At 39.0% G+C, this 15135-nt stretch overlaps 1 protein-coding gene across 3 annotated transcripts in view; it reads right to left on the bottom strand.

Annotated features, from left to right (window-relative positions):
- Window positions 1–10668: 10668 nt before the first annotated feature.
- TMOD2 (tropomodulin 2) overlaps window positions 10669–15135 on the bottom strand; it is a 65958-nt gene continuing 61491 nt past the window's right edge. For all 3 annotated transcript variants that reach the window (XM_042942013.1, XM_042942010.1, XM_042942011.1), the window contains 2 exons: window positions 12943–13087; window positions 10669–10987 (listed from right to left, as the gene is read on the bottom strand). In XM_042942013.1, coding sequence (XP_042797947.1) covers window positions 10953–10987; window positions 12943–13087 — 180 coding nt within the window. In that variant the 3' untranslated portion in view covers window positions 10669–10952. The remainder of the gene's footprint in view (window positions 10988–12942; window positions 13088–15135) is intronic.

Here is a 15135-nt window from a genome sequence, read left to right on the forward strand (position 1 = left end):
CATTGTAGTATAGGAACAATTTTTTCCCAGTACTGTCAGCTGTTAGACTCCTACAGACACTGTAGAGTGAAATTCAGCTGATTTAAGAGGATAAAGAAGATCCAGGCCCTAAAAGGAATTAAATAAGAACTAAATTCTGGTTTTAAATTATAAATGCAAGTTATACCAAACACTTCTACAAAGAACACTTATGATATGATGTAACTTCTACTTATTCTTATATTATTTTTTAAAAAGGTCTTTTAATGTTTATTTTTGAGAGAGAGAGAGCATGAGCAGGGAAGGGGCAGAGAGAGAGGGAGACACAGAATCTGAAGCAGCCTCCAGGCTCTGAGTTGTCAGCACAGAGCCTGATGCGGGGCTCCAATCCATGAACCATGAGATCATGACCTGAGCTGAAGTTGGACGTGTAACTGACTGAGCCACCCACATGCCCCTGTATTATTTAAATTTTGATAAACATTTGTTGACTAAAAAAAATATGCTGTTCTTCCTAAGTTATCTAGCTAATGCATTCTCTCTTTATATTTGTAGTTATTGTCAACTAATTTCTGTTTATTTACCTACTTGAAATTTCTTTTTAAAAAAATTTTTAATAATATTTATTTATTTTGGGAGAGCACAAGCAGGGGAGGGGCAGAGACAGGGGGACAGAGGATCCAAAGCAGGCTCTGTGCTGACAGGCTGACAGCAGAGAGCCGGATGTGAGGCTGGAACTCAGGAACCATGAGATTAGGAGTTGAGCGGAAGTTGGACACTCAACCGAGTCACCCAGGTGCCCCTACCCTACCTACGTGAAAGTTCTTAATAAATTTTTAATAATTTTGAATTGATTTTTTAACTTAGTTTTGAACATAAAATAAACCTTTCACAATCAGCAATTATTATACATTTTATTTATCCATGAATTAGTATACATTTATACTTTGATAGAATTTCAACAAATAAATAATATAGAGATTTTTCACCTATATTATATCTAGAACACCTGTCTGTTTCTGGAAATGAATATTCATATAATAATAGCAAATATAAATACATATTTTGTTTATATCAGTGACACTGTTGACTGATTAGATATAAGAAGAACAACCCTTATAAACGCATAAACACTTACCATGCTAAAGTTCAAGGAGGATGGAAATAATATTGAAGTAGATATTCCAAAAGTTGAGGCACAAAGCCCAGGACAAATAGGAGATTTGGGACCAAATACCAAGATTCTTTGTTTAATGTGACTTAAGATAGACTTAGCTTTTTAGGCAGGACATTCTACTTCTTATTCACAGTTAAGCTTTTAGTAAACCCCCAAATCTTTATCCACACAGATGGCAGTTAAGTCATATTTTTCCCATTCTATCTTTTGCAGTTTATATTTTCTGTCTTAAAGGTAGACAACTATACTGGTACTTGTATTATATTTTACTTGATTTCATACAGGCTTATACTGGCTTGTCAGATATTTCTGAACCTCTCAAAGTATTCCTTGTCCCTCCCAGTGCCCCATTGGTTGAAGACTCGGTGGGTATTCTATCAGTATTATATCCAAATTAGTGTTAAACTGCTGATCAAAACATGTCAAGGAAAGAGCCCTGTGGTGCCTACTAAGCCCTTCTGGTTGAAATTCTTCCACTCATCAGCATTTATCATCAAGAGTCAAAAAAGATTGTTTAAACCAGTCATTTTTAACTATTTAATTGCACTGTTATGCAACCCACATTTCTCAAGGATGTTGTGAGACTTTGTCAAATGTCTTGCTGAAAAATATAGTGTGTTCTTTTCCCTGGACTCTCATGATTTCCTATCATTTACTCTAAATGAATCTGTGCTTCATTTTATAGACCACTGTTTCACTTCTAAGTGCTCAAAAACCACTAAAGCAGATGACATATTTTTCTAAAATTTTGGTAAGTTCAGTGGTCTACAATTTGGAGAACTCCACCCTCACACACATATATTTTGAGTCATGAAACTGCCAAATTTTCCTATATCATCTCCTTATGTTGGTTGGGATCCACACAGAGCCCAATCTCGTTCAAACTCACATATATCTAATTCCTACTGAGGTCCTGTGACATGTGGGGACACTTGCGGGAGGCTGTGTGCATCTGGTCATGTCCCCTGGCTGGTGGGACTAGGATATGGGTAAATACTGGGGTAGAGGAGGCATGAGGCACCATTTCTCATAGCCTTGGGGGGCTGGGGGTGGGTAAGGCTGAATAATCAAACCGAGAGAGGGAGGTCTAGAACAGAGTCAAGTCCAGCACAAAACAGACCCAAAAGTCAAGGAGTTGCTTCAGAAGCCAGACTGCCAAATGCAAAGGAAGGCACCCAAAAAGCAAAGCAGGTACAAACAAGTTGAAACATCAAGGAAATCACAAAGAGCAGAGCTAAATGAGAGGGCATGTCAGGAGTAACTCCTGAGTCAGCTCTATCTTGTTTATATTCAATTACTGGAGTGCTGAGGGAGGGCCTGTTTGCCAGAAGGAATGGACAGTAGAAACACACAAAAAAGTAAGATGTATTCCTGCTTAAATTCCTGACATTGTCAGCATAAAATGGACCACTTTGTTGGCATTAATATCCGTGGGTATTTATTTAAGTTACAATTTAGCATAGTAATACCTACGTGCCTTCTATATGTCAGGCACTGTCCTAAGTGTTTTACACATTAACCCTACAACAGTACCACTGTTACTACTGTCAAGCATGATTATGATTCCTATTTTACAGGTGAAGAAACTGAGGTAGGAGATTTGCAGAAATTCACACAACTCACAGACGTGAGATTTGAACTAGTCAAGTCTGACTTCAAAGTGCATACTTGTAACTCCTATTCATTACAGCCCACAGCATGAAGGAATCCTTTATACAAAATAATTACTATACTTCCTTGTGCACGAGAAGGTGTGGAACAGCATATACAGAAATTAGACATAGGTCTTCTGTGCTTCTCCTTGGACTTTTCCTCTATGCGTCAAAGAGGGTAGAGTTCAGAAGGAGGGCAGGAAAAGGGTTTTCTTGTTTTTCCAGGGCAAACCTTTACAGTATAACTTTGTTATTTTTAGTATTTTGTGTTATCAATCCCAGCGTAGCTGAAAAAAACTAAACCCAAAGTTAATATAAAAAATTCAAGGTAAAACAATGAACCCATTGGGATTATCTATATTCCTGCTCCCATTTATTCTAACAAATTTCAACTGTTTAGCCAAATGTGTGCATATTTCTTTTAATAATGAGTTCTCCTTTCTCCCTCTGGCTACTTCTCATTGTTTATCTATTTCTTATCTTCTTCATAATAAAGACACTTTATAGTCCTTTCTGCAAATGGACTCATTTAATATGAGAACATGTCTAAAAATTAGCCAGATTAAATCAGTCTTTACTTTCATTTTAAAAGGAAAGTTTATTAATTCCTAATGTTCTGTACATTTTCACTTGGAAGCTTCATTCTGGACATAAATGAATACATTATATCTTTGAAAGCAGAAAGATCTTGATGAGTTAAAACAGTACATGTTTACCTTAGCATTAGGTCTGGCTGGCTAATCCCAAAGGGTCAAACGCTGCAACCTATTTGTGTTAGCCTGGATTCTTACTAATTATCAGGGTGAAAGGATTTCACACTTCATACATTTTGCTTTATCACACGCTTATTTCCCACAATGTTCAGTTTCACATTTAAAAGGCAAATTAGTCTTTAATTCCTTAATGAATATAATATCTACCTTTGATTGAAAAGTTTCAAAATGAAAAGTGAAACTATATGAATTTTTCAATAACTGTTTAGCCAAATAAATGTTGCCAATATAAGTCTAAATAGTTTACAAAGCATTATTTCCTTTGTTCTCTTTAAAATAATACAGATACACATAAAGTCACACATTACAGGCATCCAAACTAGTAAGATATTACAGACTGGTGGCATGCAACTATTTTACATTTTTAAATGCAATGAAAAATGCTGCTTGTTTTCCTGGAATAGATGAAACAAAATTAAGATAAAGGTTTAATTGGAATATAAATATTACTCCACGAATTTAGTGGGTTTTTTAAAAACCAAAATGGCAGAGATAAGAATTTTAGGTCAGAATAATTTCTTTCTTAACTAAAGATTGTCACTGGAAATGTTTGGTACTAAAATAAAATTTCCATAAGAAGCACATTTTCTATTCATCTCATTTCACCACATGGCCAAGTCCTATCTATTTGCATTTAGATCAACCATGGGAAATTTTAAATCGTGGGCCAGCTTCTCTCAATTGCACAGTGTATTTCTGATTAGCTTCTCTTTGTTATCCAGTCAATATGTGCTCAGAAACACACACACACACACACACACACACACACACACACACACACACTTTAAATAAAAGCCTATGAAAGACATGCTGTGTTTACTGTGCTCAGTTTCATTCTTTGCATTTCCTTCTCCTCTTCACCAATTTTGAAGAGAAAATACTATACATTTAAAAATCTCCTTTCAGAAAAGGCTGCTCCTCCAGAACTATTCTGAAAACAGTAAAAACCACTGAAGAGGGACAGGTAACTGTCTGTGGAATGTTCTGGACAAAGCCTTTTGAAGACAGATGGAGTTGCAATGGAGGCATTATTCACACACGTTCAGAGGCAATGGAAACTTCAGAATCACAAGATTCTTGTAACCTTTGGGAGCTGGAAGAGATCTTAGAGAGCATCTAATCCACCCACTTCATTTTACAGATGAAATGAAGACAAGATAGAAGAAAGATGGAAAGTCTTGCCCAAAGTGACACACAGCTGATATCTGAATCAGTACTGTTTTCGAAACATCACATGATGGTGAATGGAGCATAATTCTTGTGGGGCGGAGGACAATTCAATTCAAGCAACATTTATAAAGCACCTATTATATACAAAGCACCTCACTAGATGCTACTGAAGACACAAAGGTTGATGAGAGAGTCCATGCTTCCACGTGCTTATGAAAGTCCTGTGCGGCCATGTTTCAATATCTTTCTTAGCACAAGAATACTGACTAGAGGTAAGGTTGCTGGTGATAACAAGGCAGTTGCTGCCAGGGAGAGCTGATCTCACAGGTGACACTTTCTCCCCTTCACTATCAGGGCGTAAGCCTGTCACGCAGCTGCTGGAACCTTACAGACAATCTTTTCTTCCTAGGTCCCCTGTCACACCTCAAGTCATAGCCTCCCCTGTGGTGACAGCCTGGCCGGAGGGCAGCAGTGCCCCAAACCTTCCCCTCAATTCTTAATCACTGTTTGCTCCCCTACTTGTGTCCAGCCTTAGACTCACTGCAAGGGTCCTGACCATGTCCTAGGGTACTGTCAAAACGACCCAAGAAAATGCTCTATCACACACATCACTGGTATGTAACACCCACCCACCCATCAACTAACTCTCCCACCTCTGTGTTAGAAATAAAATAATTCCAATCCCCTACGTCATACCCATGCTGTGATTCCTCACACTCAATGGTCAGAAGAAAATAAAACATTTAAGAGGCAGTGGAAACCATTAGTGAATAGATGATGAAAATGATCTCCCGCTTTTGTATCGTCCTTTCCAGTATAGTGTTTTCATCCCATTATCTGATTATATTCTCACCACAACTCTGTGAGGTAGTTAGTGAAGATATTATTCCCACTATAATATAGCTGAAGAATCTTAGGCTTGAGAGACTAAGTGGCTTGCCCCAAAGTCACCCAGCTAAGAAAGTGTGGAGCCAAGTGTCCAGGTTCCTTGACTCCAAATCCAGTGCTCTTCCCCCTATATAGTCTATAATTGTCAGGCAATTGAATGAATTGCCCATGATCATATACCTGCTAAGTGTTGGTGATGGGATTAGGAGTCAGTCTCCAAGTCTGTTAGTACGGTGTCCTGCCACCATACCAACAAGCAGAGCCAGTGTGCTCAAAATGACAGCCATGGAAGATGTCAGAAAAGTCCAGGCCCCTTCACCCTCTCCCAAATCAATGATGCATCACAAAACTGGGATTACTTCTGGTAAGTGAGTGGATGGCCTTCCTAGAACAGTACCCAGAGCCAAGTTACAAGTTTAAACTTTGAAACACTCCCTCCATCCACCTACTGGGTATTTTGTCATTGCTGCTATGGGCAGACGGGAAGGAGGTAAGTTGAGCAGAACTTGCTTCTCCCCTTAAGCAAATTAGGACCTTTAATTACCACCTTCCTTCCCCACCTCACTTAGTCCCTCCACTTAATAACCTCTGAACCACAAAACAAAATTCAATCTAATCTAGAGTTGGGAGCAAGAAAACAATAAACACGTCCTGAGGTTTGGGGTACTTTTCTCTCTCAAGCTTGTTACCAGAAGGCCTGATCACATGAATTCTATCCATTGGGCACAGCCTGATGCTGCCAAGCACTCTCACACCTTTCCTTTCTATGTGTCCCAAGCCTTTAGTTTTGCAGATGGCCTGGTATGTAGCATGGATATTTGAAATGAGGAGCAATGAAGGGAACCTGCTACTGGAAGCTGGAGCTAAGACATTTCTTTTTCCTTCTCTGCTCATTAACATGAAAATGGCAATTATTGCATCATCAGTGGAAGAGCAGAAGGGAGTTTCAGGATCATGACTTAAAAGCTGATGCCAGAAATATATCCAACTCAGCAGAGGTAACGACATACCACAGAACCCAGTATTCCCAACTTACTGCCCCCTGCCCATTTCTGTTGATGCTATCAATACTTGAACTAAAGATGGTGGTATCCACTTTGCAAAAAGGCACTCTACCCCCCAAACCCAGAAACACCTAGCAAATTATATTAACCCAGAATTCTTATACTTCCTCTGTCTCCTTTACAGGGCCTGGGAGAGGGCCAAGTACATCATATCCTTCAAAAAAGCAAACATCCGCAAACTCTTTTGTAAATTTAAAGGGCTATTTTACGTTTAAAGCACGCTGGTTTCAAGTTCGAGTGTCTGATATGTTCTCATGGTAGTTCTTCAGAGCACACTGGTTTCCCTAATGCTGGTGCCCTGCCAGGGGCCACGCTTCTGTCTGGAAGAGAAGCAGCTATTCTTTTGGTTTGGTGTACCAGGCTTCCCTTAGGGAAATTGTTTTGAGGAGTATAGGCATTGGGATGATTTTGGAGTTTTTAATGGAGATGGGCTGCGTGCTCTAAGATGGGTGAGCCACACATGCCCCCCCCCCCCCAGGATAGTGATTATGTAACCTAGGCCCGCGGCAGCTCCAAGAGGGGTAAGGGAAGAGGGACTGGGAGACAGCATCTCCCTTCAATCAGGCGTCCAGCTTCAGCCAAATACCACTTACAGGCGATTTTTATGTACAAAATATTTATATACAGCTTACCCTACCCAGATGGAAGGAAGGGGCTTAATCATGTTGATGAAGACGAAAAGTGCTTCCACTTACACACTTCAGGCATATAACAGGTTTTGGTGCCGGAACAATAAAATGATTTCCGGGCTTCTAATATTTATTTCCTAAGAGTGATCTTTCATACGTGCTGTGAGATTTAGTGTTTGGTGACCCAAGCTGCAAACTCCAGGGAGTGATTTGCATTGACTCTGGGCCTGCAGCAATGCTAAAACGGACAAGGGAAATGGAGCTGGGGAGAGAGCATCTCCCTTCAATCAGTGGTCCAGATGTAGCCACATACCTCGTTACATATTTAGATAGGTGGCCACACACACTGACACACACATGCACACATTTATTTACATTATGCCCTACCAAGATGAAAGGGATTTAATCATGCTAATGAGGATAAAATAGCTTCCGTTACATGCTTTGGGCACATGGGGAGATGTAGTGCTGGACTAATCATATGGTCTCTAGACTTCCAAAATTCTCTGCTAAAAGTTATCTTCTACATACGCTGTGATGGGTGTTGGTGATAGGGGCCTGCAAGTCCTGATGAGTGATTTGACACTAGCATGGGCCTGTACAAGTCTAAAAAGGGAAAGGGGGTGGTGTGCGGAGAGAATTATCTCTCTTCAATCAGTTGTCCAGATGTTGCCAAATATCTCAACATAGTATTTGGCAAAATGCACCCATATAAAAATATTTTATATACATTATGCCCCACCGTGATGGATGGTAAGGGATTAGTCATGCTCAGGATTATGAAAAAGCTTCTACTTACACATTTTGGGCAAATGGGGAAATGAAGTCCTGGGCTAATGAAATGATTCACAGGCTCCCAAAAGTGTAAGTTTATCTTCTAATAGTTATCTTTAATATGTGAATACTCATGGAAATGTCACCTTTCAAGTTATTTTAAAAACACAGGTAATGATAAGATAAACTGTTTATCATAAATATTTGATTTTATAAACTCTATTACATGTGACCCAACTATTTCACAAGTTAAAAACAGGGCTAAATTTTGGTAATATCCCACTATCTTGCTTTAATACTCTCAACAGCCGCAGCATCAAATTCTGACTTTTTTTTTCATTGCTTTCTGCCAAGGCTTGTCAGGAACTGCTTTAGCCCCCGATCCACAGCACTTTGGAGTTTCAGTGAACACTGTAGAATACAAGATTTCTTAGCGGTGAAGGCAAGAAAGAGAGAGAATGAGAAAAGGAAAAAGTCTTACTTGAAGGGCATGTCAGGGATTCAGCACTTATAATATATCTGCAACAAATCTAAACAGATAGGATAAAGACGCTTAAGAGAAAGATTCTTCCCTGTGGCAACATGGTAACCGAAACATATATATACAGAAAAAGAACTCTGGGCATACTGATGAATGTTTGCCAACCAGCAACCAAGGGGTGGGAAACATCTGATCTGTAACATTTGCTCATTTCCATAGTATAAGTACTCCCACCACAGACAATTTCAAACTGTCAACAAGAAGTCGTGAACTTCTGAGATGGGAAAAGACGCACAAAAGCACATCATTATACAGTATTTCTGCCATACAGACACAGTAGATATGAATAATCTTGAGAGCAGAGAAAACAGTAAAAGGTATTTTTGAGTATTACTTTGGTTTTTAAAATAATTTAACTAATTGTAGGTGCATGCCATTTAATTTTTAATAATGGCTATATTTAACAAGTGTGCAAAATTCTTGAAAATTTAATAATTGATAAGCCTGTATGAGTTGGCTCCAACATACCACACCTAAGTGAGTAAGAGGGAAGTAAAAATAAAACTGAAAACCATCAAATGGTATTTACTATGGAGAGATAGTCAAAAGCTATTAATTAAAGGATTTTTAGGATTCCAAATGCGTCAACACGTTCTGCTCATTGTTTCCTCAAAAAATGTAAAATATTGTCAAGAAAGTGAAATGTTTCAAAGGATTTTAGAGATACGGATGCAGATACTTCTAAGACAGGTAAATGTCCAATTTTATGAAGGTTAGCTCTCCTGACTAGATTCCATGTGTTTTACAAGCTAACTAGGATAACACACACATTGTTTTCCCAAATAGTAAAACACACTTGTTTTACTATCAAGCAACTCAGGAACACTCAATTACTAAACAAATTCTGACTTGGGTCCATCTTCTGCCTGAGTCACCAATGTCCTCAGCTCCGGGTGTCACCAACACAAGGGATGTCACCTTTACATGGCTCAGAATTTCAGAGAAAAGAAGAAAAAAAGAGAAAGAGTTGGAAGGAAAGGAGGAGAGAAGAGAGAGTGAAGTGCCCAAGGCAGGGTCAGAATGCCACCAGGTACAGCCTCAGGCACTGAGTGTCATCAAAGGCACGTGAACTTGAGCCAAAGGCTATAGACACACATTTCCTTCGCTTGGGATCACACTGTTGCACTGCTAGATGAAAAGTTAACGCACACAACCACGCAATCATCCCAGCTGTACTTTCACAGGCTTTGTCCTTGAGATGACAAACATCTGGAAAAGTGACAATTCACATTTTTTCCTGATGTTTGCAAATGTCTGGAAGGATCATGCCATATGGACAAATGTCTGTAAAATTAACTTGAACGTTCACAGATCATTCTGTGATATTGCTACACTAAAGATAAAGCAATAAATGCTTCTAAAATTTGCCAAAATGATGCAATCATCTGTATCAGACAACTCTAAGGTGCAATTATTATTGTTTTATTTTGGAATGTACTGTGTTAAAAGCCGCCCTCTTACTAAAATTTAAAAATTTCCCATCATGTCTGGAAAAGTTTAAAACAGCTTTGTAAAAAGTTATCTAGTAGAGTCATGTTAAAGATCGAATTTATGTTGAATCATCAATAAAGGTAGGTGTGCTAATTAACTTTGCTGCCTGTAAGTCTGCTTTGAAGACTATTCATGGGTTAATATTTCACACTTATTTGCTAATGCTGTGTTAAAGTATCACGATGCTGCCTTGCTTTTATGAAGATGACACCACTGATCTTCAAACAGTAGGACACGTGCGTTTAGTGCACTTCTTCAAACAGTGGAGCATGTGAGTTTGGTGATTTTTCTGGAGGTAGGGGAGAATTTGTGCTCAGTCAGTCACATGTTCTCACCCAGTGAAAGATTGGCAATACTAACTTCTTAAGTGGTCAGAAGAACACTTCTGTTGTATTTAGCCTAACTCAAAGCTATGCATGTAAACAGAGATAGGCCTCTATCATAATCACAGTTACAAATACACTTATATACTAAATTCCTTTCAGTGATTAAAAAAAAAAGTTCATGTAAGAAAGCCAGACAACCCAATATGAAAGTGGTTAAATCATTTTCCATTGCTGTTACGCACTAAGATCTGCTTAAGTCCACTGGTGCAAGTTGCCAGAGGGGCCCATGAGCATATGACACAATTGGATACATTAAAAAATCCAAGATAAATAAGTAGTGCTAAAAAAGAACAACAGACTATGAGCTGTGTGGTTAACGGAAATGAACAACCTTTGATAAAATGGTCCTGATGGGGAAGGAGAATAGTTTTTGCTTGCTTATTTTTAATTGGCAGCCATGATGAACCTTTGCCTCCTCTCGTGGAAGTTTACCTTCGGTCTCCTTCAACTCGCTTTTTACGAACTAGGTAAGAAATAAAGGAAAAAAAGAAAGACAAAATTTAAAAGATAAATAGAAGGAATCGTCCTTAAATTCCTGACAAACAACATTCATTACACAGAATAGCAATCCCACACATGTAAGGGTGTAGTGATCTTAAGTTTCAATACTCAATTACCCAATAAATGATATAAATGGAAATGATATAATAATCTAGAGTCTTGTGGAACATACATTTAAATCAAGTTATGTCTGACATTTGGGAACTGGGATGCTAGAAATTTCTATGGAGTAGAAGGTCCAGAATAGACCCATAGAACAGTGAACTTCTGGAGGTTTCCATGGTCACTTATCTCTAGCACATCTCGACCTCTGTGCAACCTGATTCCCAGCTGGCTTTAACTCCTCAGGATGACACATTCACAACCTATGAATTCTGCTTATGGCTTGAAGACCAGGAGGAGTTGCAAACAGATGTTCAAAGTTTCTAAATCTGTTTTAAATAAAAACCCAATTATCCACCTCCAAGGAAGGGGTGATTCGGATGGCAGGTAAACTCAGAGATTAAGGTTCCCTTAAGCGGGTGTTTAGTATCAAAAGTGTTGCCTCGTCTGGCCATTTCCAGTTTCTGCAAGCCATTTCCCCCTCTCACCTCTTCACCAGCTGGCTCGTCTGGTGCATAGGAAGAGGGTTACTCTAACCTTCCCGGATTTGGCAAAAAGGTGCTGTGGCTGTGGTCCTGCCCCAACTCTCAACTTTAAATAGCCCAGTCCACAGAAAATTAGACAAAAGCTATTGCCTACAGCTACCACTCTTGGGCTCAAAATCGCTTCTCCATTTAAATCAAGCCTCTTGTTTTGCGTGTTTCTCTATAGTCTCATGTTGATCAGCTGTGGTCTCCATGTGCCCTTCCTAGGTGCCTTCACCCCTCCCCAAAGCCCTGTTTACTGGGCTGCCCACCCTCCCTCCCCCCCCCTCCCCGCCCCCCCGCCAGCTCCCATCTTCTACATCCCAAGGGTAAGCACTGCCATGTGCCTGGCCAGCCTCTGGAGGCCACACACCACACCTCAGCTGGGACTCAGCATCTTGGTTAAGCATGTCTGGGCAGGGAAATGGACACTAATCTTCACCTGCCCCTTCTGGTTCTAACCCTTGGTTTCCGTCTTATCTGCCATCTGAATCCAACCCGTGGCCAGCACTCTACTTAGTGGAATATTGGGCCCAGTTCTCCTGTCCAAGGTCTCGCATTCTGTCCCTGAAACTCAAACTGAGGACTGAGTTTCGCTATTGGCTGACTGCTTGTCAGGTGACTGTCTGCTCCCTGGATGTCCTTTTGCCATGCTGCTTCAGGTGACTGAGCCGTGCCCAGACCGAGCTTTCCCAATCTGTCCCATTCTTCTGTGCTCTGGTTGACCAGGATATGCCCCCTCTCATCCTAACAGAAGAAATGGCATGGATCCTTGGCAAAGAGTAGGCAGCAGGAAAAATGAAAGAGGGACTAACTGAAAGAGCTACTTCTAAGTTTAACCTTTATAACATAGTTCCATTAGTTTACTTCACATGGAAATCACCAAAGTATCAGACATTTGAACCCAAGTGCAAAGCATAGTCAGAAGTCAAACATAAGTGAACTGGGAATCTCCACATCACTGCATCCATCTTCTGGTGCAGATAACAACACAGGGTGATTACATGTAAGAACTAAGTAAAGGCGAACCAAACACATAAAGGAAACCAAGCAAAACTCAAAGGTTGTCTGGAAGAAAAGAACAAAGAGTTTTTGAGAGAATGCTACTATAAAACTGAGACACTATGAAGCTGATGAGAATTCCTAGGATAATGTAGCAATGTGCCTTTGATCAGGGGCTGACACCAAAGGCCAGTGGAATGATGTCTGTACGATATTGTATCTGAAGTGGAGAAAGAAACGGTCATCATGCTCTTCTAATCACTAACAGCACACAATAGGGCTGCATTACCCAGGTCATTATTCTTGGTGATTGCGGCTGCCACCCTTGTTCGAGGCCCTTGCTTGGTAAACTGATATCCAAACTTGAGGATCCTTGAATTCTCCTCGAGCATCTGGGCAATTTCCATCTCCACAGCTGTTCCCAACTGCTGCCTCTGGTTGCAGGTGCGGACACATATACAGGACGACCAAGAAGGACAAGGAAACAGTTACTTGCATGGGAAAGATGCATAGCTACTTGGTGGACAAAAAAGTAAAGGGGTAAAGTCTCACTTTGAAAGGAATAAAGTCACTTGAGATTTTCTCCCTTGCAGTCACTTGAGACCGGCTCCTTGTCTAGAAGCAAAATCCAACAGACAGCCCAATCTGCTGGCATGCTAAACTGAAAAGACTAAGCAAATTACTTACGAAGGAAAAGTTGATTCCGCACGTAAAATTAAAGCAAAGCTAATATTCGGTGTTTCCAAATTACCCCAGTTTCTGTGGTTTAAATAAAGAGTGTTTTTAAATAGTGAAACCATCTTACAGGAATCAATCCAATTGCTGAATTTTTTATTCTGGGATCTATATCCAAAACTAATCAAAGATCATCTGCTGGATGGCTATTCTTTCTCAGCAGAGTCTCACTGGGAGATCCCAGAGAAACTTCATTGTGGTTTGAACCACGGCCAGGAGAATTATCAAATGCTGAAGGGGTTATTGGGCTGTAGAAAAATCTCCAAGTTTTTTAAGTTTGGTGGAAAGAGGGTTCTTGGTTTTTAGTGTGTGTTTGTTAAGTTGAAATACAGAATTAAAAAAAAATTAAAACTAGAACTTTTTTTAAAATATGGGGGCATGTAAATATAGGAATTTAAAATTAATCAAAATTTAACAATTAATAAAAATAAAATTTAATTTTTCCATAATATATTTATTAAAAGTTTTAAGTAAAAAGTGTAGGTTTATTTAGAAAAAGCACACAAAAAGTGTATAAAAAACAAAAGCCCCCTTCCCCCAGTATTTCCATTCCCCATAGAGAAAGCCTGTTTGGCATATGACATACAGTCTTTTAAAACATTTTCTATGCATTTGTATGTCTACATAACCACATGTACATCTATTCTTTTTTTCACATAAATGGAGTATACCAGCATATTGTTCTGAAATGTGTTTTTATTTTTCATTTAACATTAAGGACACCTTTTCACGGGTAAATATACATGTCTCTCATACTTATAAACAGCTCTCCAGTACTCCATTGTGGTGATGGAGAATAACTTATTTAGCTAGGTCCTACTTACTTTTACATTGCTTTCCATTTCTACTATTCCTAACAATGCTGCAGTGAACTTCCCTCGCACACGTAGTCTAGCCTATGGCATTTCTGCACGGGTGCCTGTAGGGAAAATTAGAGCTGTGCGCAAGAGTAAGCATGTTTCAAATTTTGATATGTTCATGACTTATCCTCAAAAATATGACAATTTTTACTCCTACTAACAGTGTTTGAGATTTACTGTTTTCCCCACCCTGGCCAACATTCCCATGTTACGAATCTTTTTCATCTTTGTCACTCTAATAGGTGAAGATTTATATTCTACTTGTATTTATTTAATTGCTTTAATTTGCATTTCTCAAATTATGAATCAGAACAATTAATTTTCTTATGCATCTGTATTTCTCTTTTTGGAAACTACCAATCTCTGTCATTTGCATATTTTTTCTTTTACCAGCTTATGGTTCCTGTGTTTGTTTCTTTATTGATTTGTAAGTTTCTCATATATTAGGAAATGAACCTTTTGTCAAATGTGTTGTGAAAATACGTTGCTCAGTTTGTCTTTTGACTTTCGTTTTGATTACTATAAAGACCTTTCCTAATTTTCATATGGCTAAATTTACCAATCTCCTAGATTTTATATCATGTTTGGGAAGGCTCTTCTGATTTCTTCTATCAGAAATCCTTCTGATTTCTCCATTTGTTTTATGACTTCATATATTTTCATATCTAAATCTTCATTTCACCTGGAATGAATTTTAGTATAAGAACTAAGATTCCCAAAGTAATATTATTCCAAATTATCTTTTACTTTATCCTTTTCTCACTGAGTTGAAATACTACTTTACTGCAAAATTCTCAGGCATACTTAGATGGGTTTCTGGAATCCATTGCTCTGCCAAGTCTATTTCTGTGCCAGTATCATGCAATTTTGATTGCTTTATTATATTT

This window comes from Panthera leo, chromosome B3 (assembly GCF_018350215.1).
Source record: "Panthera leo isolate Ple1 chromosome B3, P.leo_Ple1_pat1.1, whole genome shotgun sequence".
Classification (NCBI taxonomy): domain Eukaryota; kingdom Metazoa; phylum Chordata; class Mammalia; order Carnivora; family Felidae; genus Panthera; species Panthera leo.